We start from the raw sequence: 27,452 nt of genomic DNA, 5'->3' as shown, positions 1-27,452 counted from the left end.
CCATTTCCCTGACCCCTCCCATCTTCCCCCACCCACACTCTCCACTCTCAGCCAGATTGAGGGCTGAGATTTGTGGGGTGGGGCTGGGAGGGTGGACGGCTGGCAAAATAGATTCAATGAACTAAAGGCGGGAGGGAGGAGCGAGCCACATGAATTCAGTGTTCACAGTGAAGCAGGAGACAAAGCACTTTGGTGCTGGGAGAGTTGTCTCCTGGCTCCAGGTGGTTAGGTGGAGGGGCTGTAGAGTAAGAAGGCTCTGTGAGCTGGGCTCCCTCCCCACACCTGCAGTGTCACTGTGTCCATTCCCATCTTCTTTCAGACCCCGCGTCCTGTGTCCAGTGGCAATGGACTCAAAACTGGGGATTCTCTTTCTCATGCTCTCCCTTTGAGAAGACCACCCCACTGCTCCCCGCAGCCTTTGCAGGGCTTACGGGGCACAGCCCGGTCAGTGCCAACTCAGAGCAGCCCCCCATGTGCAGAGTAGAAGTCCTTCAGATGGTTTCAAGGTGGCGGCGATCCTTCGAAAGCAGATCTCTGGGCCCATCCTCCCAGGTGCCTGGAAAGGTTAAAGCGACCAACCTTTCAGTCAGCAGGCAGGCACCGCGCCATTTGTGCCACGCAAAAGTTCCTTTCAGGAAAAGGGAGAAAGCAACAGATAATCATACATATGGGGGGGGGGGAGTGGTCTTCTAAAAGTTCAGTGAACAAAACGAAACCCTTAGACCTGCATAGACCCCCAAAACCCATTACCACCCAATAGATTCCTAACCGTAGTGATCTTGTATAGGGTTTCGGAAGCTGTGGATGTTCAGGGGAGCAGACTGCCTCTTTCTCTCCAGGATATGCTGGTGGGTTTGAACGACTAACCTCATGATGAGCTGCCCAACACTTAAAGGACAGTGTCACAGGAAAAAATAAATTTTAGTAAAATTTTCATTGAAGTATAAGATGCAGTGACGCACAAAAATCATAAATGCGAAACTTGTAGAATTGTAACAAAAGGGAGCCCCTCGCTTGTTCAAACACCACCAAGGTGAAAAAGTCCAAAGAGAAGCCGCCTGTGTGCACCCCTTCCTCCTCTCAATCACCACCCTCCTGCCTCCCCCGAGCTAACTACCATCCTGGCTTCCAGCGCCTAGTCGGAGTCTTCTGGGCTTGGGAACAGGTTCTGGAGAAAGAACAGACTAGGAATCCTGCCTCCCGTGCTTTCTAGCCCTGTTGTCTTGGCTAAGTGCCTTGACTTTTCTAAAGATTGATCTCCCTCTTTGTAAAGTCATGCTGCCCGTTGCTGGTTAAACACAAGTCCCAGATGAGAAGGGAATGGTGGTCCCTTGGGAGAGGGGCCAGAGCGTCCCCACCTTTCCTACGGAGGGCAGCCTCTCCTCCTAGGAATGAAATTCGAACCAAGAACAGTCTTCAGGGCAAAGGCTTTTTTCTCGGTTACCATGAAATATGTATTTCATGCAAGCTTTGGAGAGGTCAGACAACCCTTACTCTTGGCTTTCTGGGAGTTTCCTGTGGAATTCATGTGTGCCCAGAGAAGAGCTTTCACCCAGGGAGAACATTAGTGAATGCAGTTCATGTAAGCATCATGCTTTCTGCGGAATCTGCATGCGGGCTCAGGAGGTCTGCGCCGTGCGGAGCAGCCTTTTCCATTATTTGTCCAGCAGCGAGGGCTTAGCGTGGGGAAGAGCGTGAGGGCAAAGAAGGAAACATTCTTCATCGGATTCCTGAGGCGTAGTGTTCTATTTTTTTAACTGTTACCTTGGAAAATTTCATTCCATTTCGTGCCGTCTTCCAAATACAAGGTTATTTCTTATTGGAGCAGGATCCGTTCACAACTCTGCTTCCAGAGGGCAGGACTAATGCAGAAACAGTTTTCTGTGTAGGGACTTTCAAGATAAGTGTGTATTTGCTGCCTTTGGGAGAAAGGGATGTACACAGAGGAACTGCAGTCGTTACCACGTACTGAACTCTGCCTGGGTTGCCCTGTGCTGCTCTATTCCACCACCACACGTGGGAGACATCTATACACAAATTTCCTTTCTCTCCATTTCGGTGGCTAGAAGAAAGCCACTTTCCATCTACATGACATATTTAAATGAGCTTGGCCCTCCCTCACCTTGCCATCAGTGATGTTCTTGAGAATGGAGGAACCAACATTACCTGGTCCTTGGACCGGCCATTTGTGTGACTGTCTCCGGTTGTAAATCATGTCCATGTACCTGCGCTCTTGGTGGATAACAGTCTTAACGCTCCCACCTTTTGGTTTTGTCTGGGACAGTTCCAGAGCTACAACTGAGAGTTGCCTGAGTTAGACTTAAGTGGTCTTGGACGACTCTTATAAAATTATTTTCCTTCTTATCTAATAAGACTCACATTTTCTCGGAGATCCACAACCACATGCCCAAAGCTGGACAAGACAGTGGCTCCAGTCCCACATCCCGGATGGGCTGCTAGATTGGAGCCAAAAATAGAACATCTGACTGCCCATTTCTGTCTCAAACCGTGTCCCTGAAGTAAGTCCTGTAGGTCACAGGAAACAAGGAAGGGATTATTTGAAATAATTTTTGAGCCTTTAAACACATATGAGTTCACCTGGAGAGATTACACTTTCTTTAGTTCCATTAAAGGAGCTCTGGGGGTCTACTGGTTACAAGTTGGCCTGCTAACAGCAAAGTCAGCAGTTCAAACCACCAGCTGCTCCAGAGGAGAAAGACGGAGCGTTCTACTCGCATGCAATCAGTCTTGCAAACTCACAAAGGCAGATCTACTCTGTCCTATAAGGTAACTATGAGTCAGCATTGACTTGATGGCAATGAGTTTGGTTTGGGGGTTTTAGTTCCATTTTTTTCATGAGTTTTTGGATTCCCCTTGTATTTCAAGCTGTCATGTCCTTTAAGGAGTGGTTAAATGACCAACAGGTCACTGAAAACCCAGCAGTTCAAAGCCACCAGCAGCTCCCCAGGAGAAAGATGTGGTTGTCTGCTTCGATAGTGATTACAGCTTGGAAATCCTATAGGGTAGTGCACTTTCTTCCATGGTGACTTACTCCGAGTTGAAATCAACTTAATGGCAATGACTTGATCATACCCTTTGTGAAAGGAGATCTTACCTCTGTCTTGTTGGCATCTTATGGGTTTCTCAGAATACTCTCCTGGAAAATCTGAAAATGCCTAAATTTACAAAATAAAACTCTGGACTCCCCTTTAAACCAAAGACGAATACTGTTTTAGAAAAGAAGACAGAATGCAAAAAAAAAAAATCATCCTTTCATAATGCCTAGACATGTACACTAAATGTATTCACTTTTCAATTTTTACAGATTATACATAAACCAGGGAAGACAGAAAATCCAATGTATAACTCTTCTCATTTTGTTGAATTCTTTTACGTACATAGCAGGGGCTTCAAAAAGTTCTTGGAAAAACAGAAGTAAAAGATAACGGAATTTTGAAGTCCCCTCACATGCGAAAGGAAGTGATAAAAGTTAATATTTGGAGTACTACTGCCTCTACTCACGTTTCAACACCTTTTACCAAGAGTTAATACCCCTCCAGGAAAAGGGCCAGTGCATTCGACAGAAGGAAATATCAGTGCTGAAGGAATTTCAGTGGTGTTTTAGGCCCAGGTGTGCCAAACTGACCTACAGGCCCAACCTTGCCGATTCTGCCTGTGACTTGTTTTGTTGGGTTTATGGTACTTGGTCCAAACCCTTGGACTGAGAAAGTGTTTTTAATATTTTTAAAGTGTTGTGAAAACCACAGGGATGATATGTGGTCCTCACAGTCTGAAGTATGTGCTATCTGGTCATTCTGAGTCAGAATTGGCTTGAGAGCAGTGACTGTGGTGTTTCATTTCTATTACAGGGAAAGATTGCTGACTTCTGGAATAATCCCTTAATTTTTAGGACGGTAAAATTAGGTCTAGATCTGAAGAGTCACTTTACTGAAGTCACACACTGAGTTTGAAGCAACCAGGACCAGGACCATGGTTTCCTGATACTCAGTCCTGTGTTCTCATCAGTAGGCCAACTGAGACCTTCAGAAGTCTACAGAGATAAATGTGAAGATGAAAGGAAGTGACCTTGGCCATAATTCAGCCATAATTCCCCCGATGTGAACTTGATAAATTATAGTTCTGCATGATTCTTTCAAGTAAAAGAATTGCATTACATTTTTCTTTCCCTTCATAAGTCATCCCTCTCTGTCCCCTCTTATCTTTTTCTACTTATTCCCTTATCCTTCTATCTTCTGCTTTAAAACATGGGCTAAATGTTACAAAACATTTGCATTTTCAACATTTTTCACACATATAATTCAGTTCCTTTAATTGTGCTCAGAAGAGATGCCGCAATTTGCCCTTGAATGTAGAGTAGATAAAAGCAAATGAAGGAAATAATGAGCTAAAAGAGTTGGATGGATTTCAAAGGATGGCTTGACTTGAGTTAAACAAACATTATAGTGAAATATGCAAAGACCTGGAATTAGAAAATTGAAAGGGAAGAATAGACTGAACATTTCACAAGCTGAAAGGACTGAAAAGAAATTCACGCATTGAGTTACAATATCAAAGAATCACGTAGACAAAATAGAGGAGCCCTTGTGGTGTAGTGATTATGCGTTGGACTGCTAACCTTAAAGTCAGCGGTGGAAAGCTACCAGCCCCTCCTTGGAAGAGAGAAGGGAATTTCTACTCCCATCAAGTGTTCCAGCCTTGGAAACTGGGAAATTCCCCTGTCCTATTGGGTTGCTCTGGCTCAGAATCAGCTCCATAGCAATGAGTTTGGTAGACAAAATATTGAACAATGCAGGAAGCAGCAAACGATGAGAAAAGAATTGGTTGACATTCAACAATTTCAGCAGGTAGCATATGATTTAGAATCAATGGTGCAGAAGGAAGAAGTTCAAACTGCATTGGCCAAAGAAGGCATTGGCCAAAAACAAGATTCCAGGAATTGATGGAATACCAATTGAGATAGTTCACAAATAGACGCAACATTGTAAGTGTTCACTGATCTATGCTAAGAAACCTCCACCTAGCTGACCTACTGGAAGAGATTTGTATTTGTGTCATTGAAAAGAAAGTTACACAATTGAATGTAGAAATTAATGAACAATATTATTAATATCACATGTGAGTAAAACTTGGCTGAAAAGGTTTTAAAATGGTTGCTGCAGTACATCTGCGGGGACCTACCACAAATTCAAGATGATTTCAGACAACCATGTGGAACAAAGGAGATCATTGCTGATGTCAGATGGATCTTGGCTGAAAGCAAAGACTACCTGTGTTGGAAAGACTGTGCAAAAGTACTCAACGGGATCATAAGGTATGGGAGGAATTCCAAAAAATGGGAATTCCAAAACACTTCATTGTGTTCATGTGAAACCTGGAAAGAGGCAGGTATTCAAAGCGAACCAGGAGATTATGAATGTTTTGAAATCAGGAAAGGTGTTTGTGAGGTTTACATTCTTTCCCAACACACATCCAATCTGCATGCCAAGCAAATAAGCTGGGAAGCTGGACTCTGAAGGAAAACACGGCCTCAGGATTGAAGGAAGGTTCTTGAGCAGCTTGTGGTGTGCAAATGATACATCTTTGCTTGCGAAAAGCAAAGAGGACTTGAAGCATTTATTTACAAAGACTGCAATCTTTAATTAAGGTTGTACTTCAACAAAACAAAAATCCTCACAGTGGGCCAACAAGCAACATCATATGACAAAGAGAGAAAATATTAAAGATGTCCAAGCTTTCATTCACAATTGAGGTCCACGGACGCAACAGTCAAGGGGAAAAGGACGGATTGTGCTGGGTGAGTCTGCTGCAAGATCCCACTTTAAAATGTTAAAAAGCAAAGATGTCACCTTGAACAGGGGGCACCTGAACCAAGCCAGGGTATTTTTAATCACCTGATATACATATAAACGCTGGACAATGAATAAGTAAGACTGGAGAGGAGTTGGTGTATTTGAATTATGCTGAAGAATATGAAATGTATCATGCCAGTACAAAAAATCTGTTTAAGAAGAAATATAGCCAGAATGCTGCTTAAAGCCAAGGATCATGACACTTCCTCTCACATCCTTTGGATATTTTATCAATCTCTGGGAAAGGGCCTCATATCAGTCCAAAGGAAGGCTCTCAATGCGATGGACTGACCGCGTGGCTACAACACGGACTTTCAGATGTAACAAAGACTGTGAGGATGGTGCAGGATGGTGCAGGGTTTGCCTCTGTGGTACTCAGGATCACTGTGGGCTGGAGCCAACTTAGCGGCGTCTAGCAGCAATTTCTTTGACCATGTTGTGCACCTGTCGCCACCATTCATCCCCACTCTTTCCCATCAGCCTTCACAGAAGTTCTGTGTCCCCGAAACAATTTATCACTTCTTCTCCATCTCCTACTCTTGATCGCAGAGTAATTTTTGGTCTACAATCCTTTTTTCTTTCTTTTTTCTCTTTTGCCCTCTAGGTTCACTGCTGGCCTATAATACAACCTCTCACACAGACCAATCCTCAAGGCTGAGTGTTAAAGAAGGTGAGTCTACTTCCCTCACACACTTATGCTTTCCTTGGGTGTCCAGCATGATCTTGTCCTAAACTTGGGTTTGATGTGGGGCATCTCAGACTTGTGTCCCAGGCCTGACCCACTGTGTCAGCATCTAAGATGAGAGGTCAAAGTTTACCCTGTGTATGCCCCTAATTGTAAAAATACCTAAAAAAACACAACAAGGTTTTAGAGCATTTTATAATGTATCATGAAGATATAACTTAAAGTTATATATGTTGTTTATGTTTAAAGCTGGGAATTGAAGCCTCTCTCTGCTGAAAATAATGAACATTTCTAGGTTCCGAGCATGCTCGCATATTAAGGTCTTTCCTAACACATTTTATCAGTGCCAATTTATTTTTAAAGGGATGGTTTGGGGACTTGTTTAGTTAAGAGAAAGAGAAAACAGTTCTAACAGATGATTTCTGCCAGTAAAGGATTTTAGTGAACATTGCGATAGAGTTTCTTGGCACCTTCCGTTCTGAAGCAGCATGGTGAGTTTATTGTTCCACACACTGCTAGATTCTGGACGTTTAAGAGTGAATGCATTTTTGTTCTTGATTTAAGAGAAACAGGAATGTAAACAAATGCTTCTTTCAAAACAAAGAGGCAGTGAAAAGAAAATATGACCGAGAAATAACAATCCCCTGGAGAGGGAGGCATTTGAATGGTCTCAAGGCATGAGTGAGGAGTCCCTTCTCTGTCCTAGACGCTTCTCCTCCTCCTTTTTCATTATCCAGAATGACAGCACAGGTTTTTCTTGTCCACGAACACAGGGTTGTTGTTGTGAGGTGCCATCAAGTTGGTTCTCACCATCCTCACAATTGTTCCTAAGTCTGAGCCCATTGTTGCAGCCACTGTGTCAGTCCATCTCATCAAAGGCCGTCCTCTTTTTTATTGCACTTCTTCCTGATCAAGCATGAGTTCCTTTTTCCAGAGACTAGTCCTCTCCTGATAACAGGTGCAAAGGACTTGAGACAAAGTCTTGCCATCTTGCCTCTCAGGAACATTCTGGGTGTTCTCGGTCCATGACAGATCTGTTTGTTCTTTTGACAGTTCATAATACTTTCAGTATTCTTTGCCAACACCATAATTCAATAGCATCCATTTGTCTTCGGTCTTCCCTATTCAATGTCCAGCTTTCACAGGCATATGAAACAATTTCAAATACCATGCCTTGGCTCAGGTTTACCTTAGCCCGCAAAGAAACCTCCCCCCCCTTTTCAACACTTTAAGGAGTTAGTATGCAGCCGAGGCGCCCAGTGCAAGGTGTCTTTGAGCTCTTTACTGCTGCTTCCATGAACACTGACTTTGGGTCCAAGCCAGACAACTTTAATCTTCTCTCCAGTTATCATGATGCGACTACTGGTCCAGCTGTGAGTATTTGGGTTTTCTTCACATTGAGTTGTGATCATACTGAAGGCACCAATCTTTGATCTTCATCATCAAGTGCTTCAAGTCCTGCTCATGTTGCTACAAGCAAAGAAGCAAGATTGTATCTTCTACATATTAAAGTTTAGTAAGCCTTCTTCCAACCCTGATGCCACATTCTTCTTCATATCATCCAGCTTCTTTGATTATATTTGCTCAGCCTACAGGTTGACTAAATAGGGTGAGAAGATAAAGCCCCGAGGCACACCTTTCTGATTTTAAACCATGTAGCATTTCTTTGTTTTGTTCTAAAGGCCGACTCTTGGTCCATGTACAGATTCTGCAGGAGCACAATGAAGTGTTCCGGAATTCCCATTCTTCTCAAGACTCTTTGTAGTTTGTTATGATCCACAAAGTCAATGAAACATAAACATCTTTCTGGTATTCTTTGCTTTTTCAGCCGATACACATCTGACATCAGCAATGATATCCCTTGTTCCACATACTCTTCTGAATTCAGCCTGACTCTCTGGCAGCTCCCTGTCAATATAATGGTGCAGGCATTGGCGGATGATCTTCAGTAAAAATTTTGCCTACATATGCTATCAATGATGCTGTTCTGTAACTTGTGCATTTTGTTGTATCACTTTTCTTTGAAATGGGTGCAAATATAAATCTCTTCCATTCAGGTCACCAAGTGGTTGCCTTTCAAATTTCCTGGCATAGACAAGTGGGCATTTCAGTGCTTCCTCAGTTTGTTGAAACATTTCAGTTGGTATTCCATCAATTTCTGTAGTCTCGTTTTTGGCTATTGTTTTCCGGGCTGCATGGACTTCTTTCAGTACCACTGGTTCTTGCTCCTATGATACCTCTTGGAATGACTGAATGCCAACTAGTTATTTTTTAGTACAGTGATTGTGTATTCTTTCCTTCTTCTTTTGATACTTTCTGCGTCATTCAATATTTTCCCCAAAGAGTCTCTTAATATTCCAACTCAAGGCTGGACATTGTTCCTTAATCATATTTCAGTTTAAGATAAGCTGAATGTGTTCTTTCCTTTTGGCTTTCTAACTCTAGGTCTGTGCACATTTCATTATATTTTACTTCATCTTCTTGAGCTACTCTTTGAAAATTTCTATTCAACTCTGACTTCATAATTTCTTCCAGGTGCTTTAGCTAGTCTACGATTAAAGGCAAGTTTCGGAGTCTCTTTTAACATCCACTTTGATCTTTCCTACTTTTTAAATGATCTTTTTCGTTCTTCATGTGTGATGTTTTGGGTGTCATGTCACAGCTTATCAAGTCTATTGCCATTAGTGTTTAATACCTCATATCTTTCCTTGAAATTCCAATATTTTGGCTCTCATGGACTTGTTTTAATTTTCTTCAGCTTCAACCTGAACTTACAATATGAGCAATTGATGGTCTGTTCCACAGTCGGCCCCTGGCCCGGTTTTATCTGCTGTTTTGAGACTTCTCTTCCCACAGGTGTAGTCAATTTAATTTCTGTGTATTCCATCAGAAGTTCACAAGTATAGTCACCTTTTGTGTTTTTCAAGAAAGGTATTTTCTGTGAATAAGTTGTTAGTCTTACAAAATTCTGTCATGCAATCCCCAGCTTCATTTCTATCACCGAGACCATATTTTCCAACTACTGTTCGCTCCTCTTTGTTTCCAACATTTGCATTCCAATCATCAATTATCAATGGATCTTGATTGCATGTTGATCAATTTCAGATTGAAGACATTGGTAGAATTATTCAACTTCCTCATCCCTAACTTTGGTGGATGGTGCATAGATTTGAATAATAATTTTCTTGAAGGCAGGTAGATATAATCCTATCACACAGCATTGTACTTCAAGTTAAATCTTGATGTGTTCTTTTTGAAAATGAATGCAGTGTCATTCCTCGTGATTATGTCATTCCCTGTCTAGTAAATCATATAATTTTCTGATTCAAACTGGCCAATACCAGTCCATTTCAGCTCACTAAGCCCTGGAATATCAATCTTTATGTGTTCCACTTCACTTTTAACAACTTCAAATTTTTCTAGATTCATACTTTGTACATTCAAGGTTCAATTATTCTTTAAAAAATTATTTTTGCGGGCTCTTATCACAATCCATACATTCACCCTTTGTGTCAAGCACATTTGTACATATGTTGCCATCATCATTTTCAAAACATTTTTTTTCTACCCGAGCCCTTGATATCAGCTGCTTATTTTCCCCCTCCCTCCCTCATGAGTTCTTGATAATTTATAAATCCACCCCATGTCTTACATCAACCACTGTCTCCTTTCACCCACCCTTCTGCTGTCCATTCCCTAGGAAGGGGTTGTATGTGGATCACTGGGATCGGTTCCCCCTTCAATGCTTAATTCTTATTCTAAGCTGTTTCTTCACGTTTTTGAGTTGTTCCCCATCTGCAAATGAAGGTCCGGAAGGTGTCCTGCCAGCTTGGCTCTGTTTGTACCATGAAGATCAACTCCACCTTGAGAAGGCAGTTCTCCTCTCTCATGTTTTGAGTGCTTTTTGACCTGGGGGCTCAACTTCTGGCATCTCTGGTATCATTCTGTTGCAGTTCATTAGGTTTTCAGTAAATAACAATGATGTTTATGCTGTCCTTAGGTTTTTCAGTGGCTAATTTTCTCAAGTTGACAGCCCACTTCTTCTTCACAGTCTGTTCTACGTCTGGAAGCTCTGCTGAAACCTATTCGCTTTGGTTGACCCTGCTGCCACTTGGAATACCAGTGGCATAGCTTTCAGCATCAGAGAAACACATAAGCCACCAGAGAATGACAAACTGACAGTCAGTGGGGGGCCGCCACATTGATTTAATTAATGTTCTCTAATTTACCACTTTAGTTTCTAATACCCATTGCAATGGATATACAGAACTCAAAGGCAAAAGTCATGATTAAAGGGTTTATTAAGGAAGTTAACAAATTGTAATTCCAGTGAGAAAGGCTGAGTAGTTGTGTACACGGACATGTTACAAAGTTTCAGGAATGCTAATAAATGTCCAAAGGGGCATACCATTCCACTGTAAGCCTCAACTTGAAGACATTCAGCTGAAGCTCTGTGGGTCTGTAATTTGAGCTCCATGAACAAAGTGCCCAGAGGCACCTCGCTGCTGCAAACCTCTGCCCCAAAGAACCCAACTCCATTTCTGTGTGTCAGCAAGTCCAATTTCCCCAATTAAGTGCCCAGACACACCTGACTCCACAAGCCATCCTTCTGCACAAAAGCACTCATCTTAACTTGCTCTGTGGATTGGGAGATCCATCACTGTCTTCCACGCTCTGGCTTCTGGTTGTGCTGTTCCTCCTCTGATGGTATAGCTTCCATTTGGATCCAGGGATCTCAGGTCCAGAGGATCTGCTCCACTCCTGGCTTTCGCTGGTCATAAGGTCCTTCCTCCTGACTCTCAGAGGACTCATTCTACAGAGAATATGACACTCCAGGGCATCCCAACAGTATCTTCTGTGCCTTCTTATCAGACCCGGCACAGACAGATTGTTCGGTGGGAGTTAGAGACGTTGGTAGAAAAGCCACATTGAATAATTCACTGCCCCTGCGGACACATAGGGTAGCACAGCTTAATCCCTCAGAGCTAGGGCCAGCATTATCGGCCACTCAATTCAAAGTCCCCCTGGGTGATGGAGGAAATGGGACTCAAGGTTACACCTTGGAAAGCGTAGGTCTTTGTGTTTCTCATAAAAGTTTATATTTAGATCATGACTTGAGTATTTTGTGAAAGAAACTTACAACATAGTGAATCTACCTTTAAGCATTTGAGTTTGTTGTTGTGACTCCCTATTCCACCCTGAGCCAGCCCTATTTCTGTTTTCCCTACCCAATGGCATTTATTTAAATTTTTGCAGCGAAAACAGTTGGAACCACATTTTCCTTAATATATTTTAGCCTCATGTTGCAAATGTCAGTTTACACGGGAGAACATTTAGTATAGTGGGAAACACATTGGGGTGAAAGGCAGGGCACCTTTGACTAACTTTGGAGAAATCACTTCAACCTGAGCCTTTGTATTCTTGTAGAAGGGAAGAGCTGGAAGAGTCATCCCCAGATACACAGAGCTCTTGACCTCTAAAGAGATGATCAAAGACACGCAAGACAAGGTTCCTCCTTCATGTTGAGCTTCACAGAAGGTGTTATTTGAAGATAGAGAGCCACTGGAAAGTAAGAAGGAGGGAGAGAGAGAAAGAAGGGGGTGGGGTGGGGGAAGGGAAGGAAGGCAGCGGGAAGGACAGAGGGAGAATGAGCAGGAGGAACGAAAGAAGTCAGGAGGAAAGCCAAAGCTCACTGCCATCAGATCGACTCCAACTCATGGCAACTCCATAGAGTGTAAGATCGGGTAGAAATGCGCCTGTGGGTTTCTGAGATCCTAACTCTTTACAGGGGTAGAAGGCCTCTTTCTCTCACAGAGAGGCTGGTGGTTTTGAACTGCTGACCTTGAGGCCAGCAGCCCAGGTCAAAGAAATGAAGGGCTCAGAGTGCCAATTAACGACAGAATTCGAACCCTTCAAAATTCCCCATGTCTATAGCCAAGGTGCCACTGATAGCAAAATTAACCAGTAAGGTTGTGAGGCTGAGCCAAGAAGAGAAGGCTTAAAATACAGATTTCAATGTGGAGGCTAGTTTGTTAGAGTTGAACAGTAGGGACGACTAACTCATGACTCCTGTGGGGGTCTATGGTTGCAGCCCTTCCCTCTACCCTCCATACTGTAGTTCCTCCCCTGAGATCTTTTGTGTTTGTTGAGTGTGTTTGTAATTTTGCTGGGCTCATTCAGGCTTATTGCGGGAGCAGCTCCCTCTTCAGAGATGAATTAACTGGCGTTTCCAGGCAAATGCGTGCTGCCCGAACCTCATTCAGGTGGTGCTGGGCATTGAGCTCCCAACATGGGCCCTGAGTGGCCTGTGGAGAGGATTACTCTGTGCTTTGCAGGTGCATCTTTTGTTTCTGGCCAAGCTTTCCACTTGAGCTGCCTTGCTCTTCCCTGGCTCCCCACTTGTGAGGTGGGTCTGAATCAGTTTGGACCCATCACACCACAAAACAAGGTACATTAGCAAGACAAAGGTACCCAGGCGTCTTGCTCCCTCCTTTTCACTCTCCTCCCCACTTCCCTCTTCTGCTTGACTCTAAAAGCTATTGTTATTGTTTTTTTTTTAATATTAGGTGGAAAAGAAAGAGAAGGCCTTGCACACCCCAGGTTTCAATTTATTTGAATAGGCACACACAGATGCAAACAAGCCCAAAGCTACCAAACTCGTCAGAATTGTGTGTGTGTGTGCGCGTGCGCGCGCCACAAAAGGCAGGAACTGGCATCAAGCACAAAGGAAAAGGCGGAGGAGATGATGTCTATTAATGTTTCTTCCATGCACGTATTATACTAGGATGTCTTTTTGCTTTACAATTATATGCACACACTTTTAGCTTGTCCCTTGAAAATGACTGCCATCTCTAAGGATTATTGGTACCCAGGAAGTGAAATTAGATTTGAACCATTCAGTTAACCAAACCCCACTGCCAGATGGTGTATTCCAACTCATCGTGACCCGCTCTCGGGTATCTGAAAGGGTACATCCCTGCAGGAGCAGAGAGCCTCACCGTGCTCCCGAGAAGTGAGTCTGATGAACAGAGTGAAAGCCAGACTTTGCTACTGCTAATGAGTAAGGGGAGGTTGGAAAACAGACGGGTGAAGCTACTTCTGTGCATCTGTTATCGTGAGATACCTGTCTGCCACAGCAGAGCGTGTGCAGAAGAACCCTGCCCAACTCAAGGAGAGATCCGGGTGGTGTGGCTGTGCGCGTACAAGCGGCCCCTTTCTGCGGTCGGGACTGTGTGCTGAGCATTTTCATAGTCTGGAGCTGGCAGGACGGCCTTCCTACTTTTCCCATTCTACAGACAATAACAGTAAGACACAGGTTACAGAGTCGTTTTAAGTCGCCAGGTTTTGATAGCAGAATCCTGAGTGGCCGTAAACAGGTGAGCTCTGATGGTTGGTTGCTGTAACCCGCACAGCGCTGTGGAAGAGGGCACCGCCGTCTGCTGCTCAGACGTCATTCTGAAGCTACTGTGGAGTCCGGTTCTGATCCGCATATGCACGGTTGCCATGAGTCCGCCCCGACCCAACAGCGACTAAGCACCACCACAGAAACAGCAGGTCTTGGAAGCAAAACTATGGCTTAAATCCAGGTCTTTGGAATTCTCTCCTCCCACCTGGCTGCTTCTCACACAATTATCTCTGCATGTTTAATTCACGTACCTAGCAACACCTTAAACATTCTTTAACAGTTTAAACACACACAGTGCACGTTTTGAGCTCATGTTTGAGCGCGTGCTGTTATTGCTGTTAGGCGCTGTCCACTTGGTTCTGACTCAGTGACCCGGCGCACATTGGAAAGAAACACTGCCGGTCCTCCGCCATCCTCACCGTCATCCTGTTCGATGCGTCGCTGCAGCCAGGGTGCCAGTCTATCTCCTTGATGGTCTTCTGGCTTTTTCTTTTCGGCATTCTACTTTATCAAGACTGATGTCTTCTCCAAGGGCTTGTCTCTGCAGGATAATAAGTCCAAAGTTTGTGAGACCGAGGATGACTGCTCCTCATTTCTGTGTAACACTGGTTGTGCCCCTTCTGAGGCAGGTGTGTTTGTTCTTCTGGCGGCCCATGGCATTTTCGATCTTCTTCGCCAGCATTAATGTTCAACCGCATGGGTTCTGCTTCACGCTTCCTTCTTCACGGCCAGTGTTGACATGCAGGTGAGGTGGTTGAAAATACCATGACTTGAGTCCAGCATGTTTTAGACCTCAAAGTGACCTTGCTCTTCAGTACTTTAAAGGGGGCTGATGCAGATTTGCTCAATGCAAGGTGGTGGTTGGTCTCTCGCCGTCTGCTTCCATGAGCATGGATTGTGGATCTAAGCCAGATGCAATCCATGGCAATGTCAGTCTTTTCTCTGTCACAATGTCGCTTAGTTGTGAGGACTTTTGTTCACATTGGTTTGAACTCCAGAAAGAAGACTGCCGTCCTTGATCTTCCTCAGCAGGTACCTTAAGCCCTCTGCACTCTCAGCGAGAAAGGTCTTGTCACCGGCATATTGCAGCTTGTCAATTAGCCTTCCTTCTGTTCGGATGACGTGTTCTTCTTCATCGAGTCCAACTGGTCCGGTTATTTGAGTGAGTGTGGTGAAAGGACATGACCTTGACCCACACCTCTCCTGGGGTCAAACCATGCAGTATTCCCTTGCTCTGTTGGAATTGCTGCCTCTGGGCCATGTACAAGTTCCACACAAGTGAGTGAAATATTCTGGAATCTCCGTTTTTCTCAAGGTTATCCATAGTTTGTTCTGGTCCACATGGTGAAATGCCTATGCATGGTCAGTAAAACACAAACACCGCTCTGGTGTCCTCTGCTTTTAGCAAGATCCGTCTTACATCGGCAATGGTACCTCTGGTTTCATGTCCTTTTCTGAATCAGGTTTGCATTTCTGGCAGCTACTTATGTACTGCCATAACAATTTATGAATTATCTTCATAAAAATTTTACTAGTATGTGATGTTGATATTGTTAGGTAATTTCCACATTCTGTTGGGTCACCTTCAGCAGTATAGCTTATTGATTTTAAAATTCAGCTTCTGGAAATAGGCAAACTATGTAACCTTGGGCAAGTCACCCAAAGTTTTTCCTTCAGGTTTCCCATGTATAAAGTAAAGGTGATTATAGCACCTCTGCAGAGGGCATTAATTGGTCCGTGTAGAATTTTCATCTTCATGTGAAAGCCAGGGCTTCAGTTCCATGCAAAGGTGCGTCATGCATAGCCATTACCCATCTGTCAGTGGAGCCTGCATGCTATGATCCTGAACAGGTTTCAGTAGAGCTTCCAGACTAAGATGTCCTATAAAACAGGGCCTGCTGATTTGCTGCCCCAAGTCAGCTGATAAAATATAGATCAAATCCACAATCATGAGATCATGAGGATGGCTCAGGACCATGCAGCATGTTGTTTCATTGTGCAGAGGATCATCATGAGTTAGGGGTCACCTCGGTGGCAGTTACTATATTGATAGTACATTTTCAGGGATGATGTAATGCTTGGAAAGTACTCAGCATTGCATCAAGTACTTAATAAAAGTTGGATCGATAACTTATAATAGTTACAATTGAATTTAAATCCAACGATTCTTGAGCTTTACAGTATATAAGCCCTATGCCAAGGGTGGTGAAGAAAATCACATCCATATTATAAAGATGAAACTGCCAAGTTGCTTAAAATCTTATTAGGGAGATATACAAGTCCACATAAAATTACTAAGAAATAATATAAAAGCACATACAAATAGAAAAATGCATGCGCGATGCAAAGAGTCCTCTAAGGGTAACAAAGCAAGCCAAGCACCAATAAATACTAAAGTTGAACATCTACTCAAGCCCTTCATGTGGCAGGAGAGACTGAGACCAGCAACGAGAGTGGAAGATTTAAGGAAGTCTGGTGATGCTGTGGGTTCGGCATTAGGTTGCTAAATGCAAGGTTAGTGTTTCTAATCCACCAACGGCCGTGCAGGGAGAAGATGAAACTGCCTGCCCCCAGAAAGAGATACAGCCGCGGAAAGCCTAGAGTTCTTTGGAGTTGGTATCAATTTGATGGTAGTGGGTTTGGTTTGCTTGAACCTAAATTATGTGATTCATGTCCTACTCACCCTATTCATTCACTGTGTCATTTACAAAAACCTTGCCATGTAGGAACATGAGGCTGAGCTCTCGGACGATACGGTGGACATAGCATAGCACCTTCCTTCAACAGGGTCATAGTTGAGTAGCGATGCACAGAGGTAGTAATTAAGTGAATACTGTATTGGGGGAGTATCTCCAAATCTTGTCATTTCTTCCTGAATTTTCATCCCCTCTGAGGTATCAGGATAACTTAGAGGCCATGGTGAAGTTATTTCCAACACTTCCACGGAGTCAATTCCAACTCCCAGAGTCCATCTTGAGGGGAGTGGTTTTAGCTCTCTTCCCCAGAGCACCTGGTGACCTGAAACCACTGATGTCATGATGCTCACCTGACCCAATGCTCACCTGACTAGACACGCAGCTACTCGAGCTAGAAATGGATATTGAAGAGAAGGAAGTGTGTGTGTGTGTGTGTGTGTGTGTGTGAGAGAGAGAGAGAGAGAGAGAGAGAGAGAGAGAGAGAGCTGTTGTGAGTTTCTGTGCTCTCCTGACTAGACACGCAGCTAATCGAGCTAGAAATGGATATTAAAGAGAAGGAAGTGTGTGTGTGTGTCTGTGTGTGTGTGTGTGTGTGTGTGTGTATGAGAGAGAGAGAGAGAGAGAGAGAGAGAGAGAGAGAGAGAGAGAGAGAGCGCTGTTGTGAGTTTTCTGGTTGGATTTGGGGCAGAGCACACAGGCGAGCCCCCATGGGTGTGTAAGGGTGTGCCCCTGTGGAAACGCCAAGGCGTCTGTCTGAGAACTAGAGCCCTGGACAAGGCTGGCATCATCTACTTATAGGGAACAGAAAGACCAGTGGTTTATAGACTCAGCGACAAGTAGGCCAGGACAGCCAGTCAAGAAACCTGCACTCAAGGAAGGGGTGTGGGGTGTGGGCGGGAGGAGAATTTAAATAAGACTGACCCCAAATTCATAATTTTTAAAGTAGAGTACGACCTTTGCTCTTCTCTCTACTTTTCTATGTCTGACATGTTTCCTGGCTTGAAAAACAAAATCCAAAGCAGGTTTGCTTCTATGGGAGATGTGTATGTGGGTGAGGAAACATAGATGAGTTCACACTGTTTCCAAAGCCATGTCCTCTGCTGCAGTGGGTGAGCGCCCTTCAGGTGGGAGGCGCGTTTGGGTGGCAGCCCAGGGGTAGCATCTGGAGAGAGGTAAGGGGGAGTGGGGGCGCAGGGGGGAGCAAGAATTATTCCCAAGTAGTTCAGAGTGGACCTCGGCTGTGTGTGTGTTGCCTTCCATAACATCGTGTGGGGAGGGGGCTGTTGGTCTGGAACACGTGGGCCCAAAGGAAAAGGCCTGTAATACTGTGAGGTCATCTCCTGTTATTTTTAGGCAGTAAATAACATCTCTTATGTCGCAGGTTATGTGGTTCCACAGGCCCTGCTGATGCCAACGAACATACACTTAAGAGCTGAGGTATAGAGGCCTTGCAGGAGAGCCTGGCGAGAACTTTGTCATTAGACGGCTTTGCTGTAAGACGAAGCGCCCGCAATCCATTTTTAGCAAAAGTAGGAGTGATTGTCGAGTATGTGTGTGTGTGAATGAACGTGTGAGTGTGTGCTCTTTCTGTGTCCTAAGGCAGGATTTATGATTCTAGAATACACAGTAGCTTCCTCTCTCCAGTAAAAAAAATTGTTTTCCTTTGAAATTCCTGAGTTAATGTTTTGTCTGCTTTCTATCTGACCCTCTTTGGAAAACTGCATACTTTTTCACCAAAGAGAGATGAGGGCTGGAGGGTGGGAGTGGAGAGGGAAGGAGAGAGAAAGGGAGCGAGGGAGAGATTGAAAGGAGAGGGAGAGAACTGGAAACAAAGAATCCTTGTCTCAACTGCAGCAGGCAGGAAACCCCAGTCCCCAGGGAGCTCAGCCAGCCAGCCCCGTCCCAGAGTCAGACTCCAGCTCTCTGAATTCAACTAGACAGCTCGTCTGGGACACTTTCTAATTCACCATTATCCTCCTTTTCTCTCGGTGAAAGAGCCGTGTTTTCTGTGTGTGTGTGTGGGGGGGGTGTGTGTGTTTGCTGTGGGTGTGCTGGGTGCAGTGTTATTGCCCACGTGTGGGTTACAGAGTGGCGAGGACACACTTTCTCTGCGTCCTGGAGACCAGTCCGCACGTATATCCTAAGACAAGTGCAAATGTGCTCAAGGTAATGAGACGGGGAAGTATGGTAGCGCTGCCTTGCAGATGCAGGTATGTGGCATTGAAGGGCTTTCCTAAGGAATTTCCTTCTCCTACTCCCCCCACTCAGGACGCCCAGCTCTCTGTCCTCTCTGGGGGTGGGGGGAATTCTTGTTTCCACTTCCCACCCCTAGCATTCATTCGTCTCTGTTTCTGAGGCCTTGGCGGTCTGCGCATTGCCCCTGCCTTTGCCCCCAGCCCTGCCTGCTTGCTCCCGCTGTCTCCTCTGCTCTTTTTGTGTCTCAGAAGTTGTAAGGTTCAAGACACACCCTCCACTGAGGCGGTCCAATCAGAGACCGCTCCAAAGAAAACCTATTTAAATAAGACCGACAAGGAGTGCCTCCGTTGATAGAGGATTCCAAAGGATTGTGAGTAGACGGGTTCCATATTTAACCAGTAACAGCACAACTTCAATGTTCGCATTTGATGATCAACTACATTTCAGTGTGCCCCACTGCCGGCAGCCTGCCTCCCAGACCGTGTGTGTTCTGACATGTGACCGGTTTGCCCCATAAACTGATCTGACCTCCAAGTGCCCTTCCAAGAGTCACCTGGTCTGAATTTATTCCTCACCGAAGCATAGGTGCGCGCCCGTGCCTTCCCTGCCTCCTCATCTCGTCTCCTGTGGCCTGTCTCCTGCCTCCCTCGCCTCATTCCTACCCCAGCCCACATTCTAGGAACCCACGTTCTTCACTCGCCCCTTACGGCCGGATCAGATGGCATTTCCTCAGGAGCAGTAACGTTTCCATCCATCCTTCCCCTGCGATGCTTTGTTTGTAGTTTTATTAATTCAGCCCTTAGCGGATTGCACCAGACAGCCTTTTATCTTGTAAGGTTTGAAGCACCGCGGAGTTGGGGATTATATTTTAGTCCAGGCCGTCGCATGACTAGATGGCTGAAGGCTATAGCCAAATGCCTCCAAATGAATGTTGCCCAGACTTTCAGTCCAAACTGATTTTTCAATGAGACTAACATTTTGGCATCGCCAACTGCACTACTGCATGGCACTGCTTTTCCCTCCACCTTGCCTTCACTTCTTACCTCCCTCAGCCCCAGTGTGAGTTCTCCGGAGTGGGCCAGTTCCTCTCGGAATGGCAGGGGAGGGACTCTCAAAGCGCGGATTTCATTCATGCTTTTCTGACAGCTCCATTTTACTCTTTGGGTCCAACTGCCATGGGGTCTTTTTTATCAGCTTAAGCTCCTCTTGAAGAGCCTTCAAAACCAGATCCTTTGGTTGTGTGAGCCAGCACAGAAGGGAGCTAAGAGCAGAGCTGATTATTTCCTCTCAAAGCTAAGTCCTTGAAAACCCTGTGGAGCACAAGTCTATTCTGACCCACACAAGGTCACCAGAGATTGGTCTCAACTTGCCGTACATTCCAGCCACCCCATCGCTGCCTTCAAAACTCACGTCTTCGGAGGAAGGTGTAACTCCTGCCGTTGCTTTTCAGGAAAACCCTGGCAGTGTAGTGGGTTATAAGTTTGCAAACTGCGATCGACAAGGATAGCAGTTCCAACCACCGGACCTTTCTTGGGGGAAAGTAGAGGCTCTCTGCGCCCATAAAGCGTGTTCTGTGGCCTCCGAGATGCCCTGAGAGGCACTTCTTCTCTGTCCTGTGGGGTCTTCATGAGTGAGAATGGACTTGATGGCAGTGAGGTTGGGATTTTACTGTTTTTCTGAAACAGCCCCCTTCCACCTCAGCCTCACCTTTGTGAGCTAGTGGTGACTTGCGATTTCTCAATGGAGAGAAAAGAGGTGTCCCCACTGTTCTGTCGCAGTGTCCCTCCTGTCACCATAGTGTTCATCTTTCCTTGTCTCTTGGTCCAATTCCTGGCTGCTTACAACTTCCCACTTGGGCCTTCCTGATGTCTTGGGTGTATTTTTTATGTTTATACTTATCAAATCTACTTTTAAGGGTTTCCTTGGGAAATGAGCCCAGAACTCATTTGGCTCTATCGAAATCAGGACATGACAATTCATGCTTGGACCCTGATAGATCATCTGCATTTTAAGAAGAGAGAGAAACTTTAAATAAATCTCCAAGGGGAGATGGGGTAAGATGGAGAAGGCAGTGGGAAAAGCGTATGGGGCAACTTATCACCGTTGCAGTCAGGTCCTAGTCAAATCACCGTTCCTCACACCACCAACAGGGCAGCCGCCCGGGACTGGGACCTGTGTAGCAAGGTGGAGCTCCAGGACAATTCAGGTAACTTCCATTTCGCACTCACTGAGTGAGCACTTTGGGTTTTGAACTTCTGATTCATCTCCAGACCCCTGGCTGTTTCTCTCTTAGGCCTCCCATCTCTGCCAGGTTTCCCTTTGACTCGAACCTACCACCCTCCTCGGGACAGGAAAGCCAAGACTCAGATGGAAATTGCCCTGGTGGGTTAGCCGTTCCCTTGCCACGTGGTTCCGGTTTGTGATCGAAACACGAGAGAACCCTAGTTAGTTATTTTCAGCAATAGGGTCCCAAAGTCCTGTGTCAAACGGGACTTGTTCCTCGGCATCCTAAATGACTTATCAGTGGTGCCCACTTCATAGAGTAGTGCAACAAATGTGCCTTTGCTTTGCACATGACACTTGGTGTTACTTTGTTGGTGAATTCGGTGATGGTTTACAGAGTGGAGCTTCAGTTTTACACTCAATTCCCACACGTTTGTTTTTCTCATTTACTGCAAACCTCTCCATGTGGCGTCACCACCCCCACTTCCGCCTGTGTTCCCTGTTTCCATTCTCCTCCTTTCCTAGCTCTTCGGAATGTTAGCCTGGGCTAAGTGCTACGCTTCTGATCTCAAATGGTTGATCATTCTGAGGTGTCCCCAGAAATGCAGGCGGTCCTCCAGATGTGGCTCCATCAGAACAGGGTATAATAACACTATTACCTCTCGCCCTGAAAAACAAACACTGGTTTAGAAATGTTCCCACAAGTAGCTTGTTTGGGGCTACTGGAAAGTATTTAAAAGAAACTAGTTACTCCCAAGTGTGTAAACCAACTTCTATAGGGCTATCTCTTTTTATCTATCTATCTATCTATCTATCTATCTATCTATCTATCTATCTATCTATCTAGATTTGTTATTTTAACATAACAACCTTTCCTAAATTCTTTTTGTAGATGTACCCACTTCCTCTCTCCAGAGAAGCTCCTCCCTAAGATAATTAAGAGCTTATTTCTCATGACATATCCCTGGGGGGCGGGGGGAGGACTGCTAAAGCTAGAAACAAACCCAAACCTGAATATGCTAATTTTGTCTAGTCTTGGAGATCTCTTGTCTCCTACACTGAAGGAGCAGAGAAAGGTTGAACTTGACTCTTTGAAGACGGTCGACTTCTTGTGTCAGGCATCATCTCTAGGGGAGGTGGGAAATGAAGTAGACCTCCCGTTTCTCTGGCAAAATCCAACACACCTTCAAAGACCAAGTCAAGTTCCACCCGCATCAACATTTTTTCCTTACTCCTAAAGACTACAGTCTCTGCTCTGAACTCTCCCACACTCACCAGCTATTATGGAGCTAATTACAGATTTCTTTGTAGTCTATAATTGTGAGTTTTGCCCTATATCCCTTTCTCCAGCCCTACAGAGATTCACAAACTGTCCCTGGCAGTTGATGGATTCACTCAGGGAAGGAAAACGTAGTCTGTCAAGTTAAGGAAATGTTTGTTGAACCCTTCGGTTCCTCTAAAGAACCAGAAGGAGCTTGCTTTGGATGGCGCAAGAAAGGTGAACTTCTCTGCCGTGAAGTCAACTTGAAAAAGGCTAACAGCCACAGAAGACATTTGGGAATGGATGAAGCATGCTCACACGCCATCTCACTTGAGAGGAACCCCGTGGCAACAGTGACTAAAGGCTCAACTGTTAACTGAAAGGTCAGCAGTTGGAATCCACCAGCTGCTCCTGGGAAGAAAATCTGGCCGCTGCTTCTGACCCCTGGGGGCTGCTTTGAGATCAAATGAACTCATGTGCTTGTCTGTATCTCACTTAAGTCATTGTGTTCCTTTTGGGAGAACAGGCTTAGTTCCCTGTCAGTGCACCTCACGTGCCCCACCCGATGTGGTTTGCAGATTTTGCTGTGATGGCCTGCAGGTTTGAGCTGATCTCCCAGACTAAAACGAACTGGAAGGAAAGGCCTGGTAATCTACTTCCAAAAGTCAGCTAGTGAGAACCCCACGTGTCACAATATCCCAAGATGCAACCGATGGTGGTGCTGGCGCAGGACCAGGCAGTGTTCTGCTGAATGCACCGAGTCACCATGAGTTGGTAGCTGGGATGCCCACACATAATCACATCAACTTTCTCCAAAGAACCCTGGGGTGTGAAATGTGCCCCTCCCTTTCCTGAACTCAGAGAACCGCGCAGTACTCATTCTTTGCCCAGCAGCTCCCTTTCATCTATACATTACCCACCTTTTAAAGAGGATGAGTCACTTGCCTAAGTTCACCCAGCTGGTGGCCGTGGCAGAAGGAGGAGGGAGCAGACAGGGATTCGGATGCTCATTCCGGGGCTTGCTTATGTTGCACTGAGCTGCTTTCCTGTTGAGAACGGATTAAAGAGAAATTGTGGAATTCCTTCCCATGAACATCTCAGAGAGCCTGTAACAGCAGCACAAATAGCCCAGTACCTGGTAAGATTTAGTTACCACTCTTCCACAAAGATGAAAATCACTCGGTATGATCTGGAAGTTGAGCTCAACATGTCTTTGGCCTGCCTGCAAAATAATGATCGGTCCTGCCCAATATCCTCGAGGAGTTTAAAGAAAGGCAGTTTGTATCCTCTGAGTCACAATTTCAATTTCTATTAAAATTCTTCCTTGGCCACATATGCTTTCTCTCAGGCATTGGGCCTCCAGGCCTGTGCTAATTTGCATGTCTGGTTTAGATAATGTCTGAGGTCCCTTCCAGCCTGAAAAGGAACCTCTGATTCTATGATATAATAAGGGAGACTCCATTCCACCTACCAAGAATTGATGGTTCTTCTTTTCGTAACGACCGTGATTCTGTGTGATATGTGGATGACAATTCAAGGACTAGAGCGCCCAGTCCTCACCCTCCATAGGCTTCAGGCTGAGTGTTCTTCTGCAGGAACAAACATTTCCACGTCCTCCACTGGCCCCAGAGAATTGCCCTTTCTCTCAAGTGACCTTTGATGCAGGTCAAGAAGCGAGACATAGGAAATGTTGGGCATTTAAATGTCTTGATCCGAATGGCAATTGTAAATCAGAATGAGCCTAAAGCCATAGATTGAGCAATAACCCTAAATGTACAACCGTGGTAAAATCTTTACTAGGCTGGCTTCATCTGACCTTTCCCTGTCTCTCCCTCAAACATCAAAGAGAAGCTGTCAAGTTTTTAGGTTCTTCCACCATAAAGCAATTCTCACCAAATAAAGAACTAGTGGAAAAGGAACGGACTTTCCAGTGGATGTTGTAATCCATGTCGCTTCTTTCATAAGATGATGGTGCTACATAGAGCTCAAGTTTAATAACATTGGACAGATGGAATCTCCAGTCACATTATGCGTTTTGAATGAAGCCCTCCCCATCTCAGCACAGTCTTTCCCTGTCCCTGTATTGCCTTTCACTCGTAATCCTTAGCCATTCTCTGTTCCAGTATAGTTTATTCTTCACTTTGAACGGAAGCTCCTATGGAAAGCAGTGGTTTTTTCCGAGTCATTGTTAGGGTCTCAGCACATAGACTAATGTCTGGCACAGTGGTGACTATTCCATGAAATGTTGAAGGACTGTGTTGTGGGGCATAAAGTATCCGTTAAGGCCAATAAGCTAAACAAACGAACAAATATTTACAATAGAGACTATTATAATTGTCTCTCTCTTCCCAAAGGTAAATTCCCAAATAAGAACAGCATAAGGTTGATCAAGATGAGGACAATAAGCAGGCGACCGTCACCTGTGAGCTTTGTCCTCCAGGAAAGGGTGCAAAGCCTCATGTGTCGGGGGCCTGGATGTGCCCCCACGAAAGTACCACTTGCCTTGATAAAGGTTAAAGCTGTTTTTCAAGCGTTTTCCTCATATGGCCCCTTTTCCTTTTGCATTTATAATACCTTCAACAGTGCCTGCATTATGTTCTCCGCAGCTGGGCGAGGGCTGAGGGCTGAGAGGCTGTTTGGATGCCAAGACAAGATCTTGGAGCTTGGGAAATCTGATCCATAATGTTTTGTTTTGTTTTAGTTTTTTTCCCCCTGTGAATTCCAAATCTGAGGAAATCCTTGCCTGGAGATTTTGCTCCTACCACCATCTCAATGGCAGCCAGGATACTGTTTGCTATTTGAGACAAACACTGCCCTGTAGAAGAGGTTGAAATGAGGTGATGACCCACTACTGATCTCCAGGGCCCAACTGGACAGGGGCATACCGGTGGGCAAGGTAGAGAAGGCACCATCAACTGATGCTGAGTGATACCTAAGCCAGTTCGCCAATGGGGGACACTGTTGTTCAGTGTTAGACTCTTTGCCTTCCACATGAGAGCCCCCCATTCAATCCCGAGTCCGTGGTCTTCATGTGCACTTATCCATCAGGGGAGACCTGCAGGTGGCTGTGATGGGAAACAGATTTCAATGGAGCTCCCAGACTAAAAATGGACTAGGAAGTAAAACCTGGTGGTCGGCTCCTGAACATCAGCCAATGAAAATCCTCTGCATCTTAACAGGTTGATCCACAGCAGATCACGAGAATGGTACAGAATTGGGCAATATTTTGTTTCCCTGCGCACGGGCTCTTCATGAGTCGGGACTCATCTCTACAGTAGCTCCAACACTCACTGCCCCCGAATCAATGCCGACTCACAGTGACCCTCTAGGACTGGGTAGGCCCGCCCCTTGGAGTTTCTGAGACTGTAATGCATTTATTTTTTGCTTTCAGAATATCTTTAGGAGCTACTTGTATTGGGTTAATAATCAAAAATGATTTTTAAAACAGTTTTATTGGCATATAATTCACATATCATACAATTAAGTAGCTCAATCACATCAAGAAGATCTGTACAGTCTGTACAATCATCACTGCAGTTTTAGAACATTTTCTTCTTTCTCGTACTGATCACTATTAGCTCCCTATTTACCCCAACCTCACCTGCTGTACCCCCAAAGAACCATCAATCCAGTTACTGTCTCTCTAGATTTACCTACTTAGATTTCATATACAGAAAATCACTTTTAAAAGAGAGCAAACAAGCTAAAACTGTTTTCCGTAATTGACTTTACAATGATCTCTGTCTGGCAGCAGGGCTATTGACACCCCTAAACTACAATCGGAGGAGATTCATCAGAGACTTAATCCATGTGGGGATCCTGCAAAGGGATTTGGGGCTTCCCCTGTCATCCAGAGCCTTCTGCAAACCAGGTGCTCACAATTCAAGCTCTGATGCTATTCCCTCCTTTAGATTTGGATCATATTATTTACAATCCTTGGATCACACAGGCTAGTATGCTTCTTCCATGTGGACTTAGTCGATGCCTGGCTTCTTTTTGAATACAAGTCTTTAAGACCCCAGACACTATCTTTCGGATGTCCAGGCACCGTCTAATGTCTTCACCACACTTTGCTACAGTTCCCATATTTTCAGCGATCTCTTTATGAGGTAGAATATCAAGCAGAAGAACTACTTGTTCTTAAATTGGGAACAGAATTAAATGCAAGCTCAAAACCCCTTCATGCATCTATGGTTTGTTTATATATGTCTCTGGTTCACCTTAGAGGCATCGTTGTCATTTTATGGAAGAGACATTATTGATCATCCCCCTGGGGCATCCCTTCCACTGCCAACAAATCACTGCTGACTCATAGTGACCCTATAGGGCAACGTAGAATCGCCCCATACGTCTCTGAGCTTGAAAGTCTTCACGGGAGTAGAAAGCTTCATCCTTTTCCTGAGGAGCTGGCTGGCGAGTTTGTGGTAACCACTATGCATTGATAGTGTCATTAGTTTAGCCAATCATGTAGAAGTTAAAACACTGTCGAGAAAGGGAAATTATACCAGTGTAGGCCTGCTATGAATGGCAATACGTGAATCTTTGACTTGTCCAGATTGAACTCTTAAATGACTGTACACTATTTACCCAAACAACAGGGATTGGTGAAAGGACAATCTTCCAATAATATTCACTCAGAACAGCAAAACCACACCTACCAGATGAAGACATGTCATAATGAAGCAAGGAGGGCATTAAAATGATGTGTATGGTAGTTCAGGCCACCCGTCATTGGGCGCCCTCAGACAAGAGATTTGAACCAATGTCCAACGTCCACCGCTTCCGTGCCCTTGGGCTAGCAGTCACTTGCTTCTCACACTAGGGCAGCGGTTCTCAACCTGTGGGCCGCCACCCCTTTGGGGGTCAAACAACCCTTTCACAGGGGTCGCCTAAGCCTATCGGAAAATACATATTTCCAATGGTCTTAGGAACCGAGACACCGCTCCTCTATCCGTCTCCAGGGGGGACCACCCACATTCAGGTACACCCACATAGGAGTGCCCGGCGTGAAGACGCTTACCCATGCTACACCATGCTTCACGACAGAGGTTCATTTTTTTGTAATTAGAAATAAATATTTCACAATCTATAATTACATATTGTTTTTGTGATTAAT

At 44.9% G+C, this 27,452-nt stretch overlaps 1 protein-coding gene across 1 annotated transcript in view; it reads left to right on the top strand.

Moving 5' to 3' along the window:
• FLI1 (Fli-1 proto-oncogene, ETS transcription factor) overlaps positions 1–27,452 on the top strand; it is a 140,249-nt gene that overhangs the window by 95,415 nt on the left and 17,382 nt on the right. Inside the window, exon 5 of the mRNA XM_075564092.1 lies at positions 6,475–6,540. Coding sequence (XP_075420207.1) covers positions 6,475–6,540 — 66 coding nt within the window. The remainder of the gene's footprint in view (positions 1–6,474; positions 6,541–27,452) is intronic.

This window comes from Tenrec ecaudatus, chromosome 12 (genome assembly GCF_050624435.1).
Source record: "Tenrec ecaudatus isolate mTenEca1 chromosome 12, mTenEca1.hap1, whole genome shotgun sequence".
Classification (NCBI taxonomy): Eukaryota; Metazoa; Chordata; class Mammalia; order Afrosoricida; family Tenrecidae; genus Tenrec; species Tenrec ecaudatus.
Note: the sequence above shows the minus strand (reverse complement) of the source record. Positions and strands in the feature narration are given on the sequence as shown.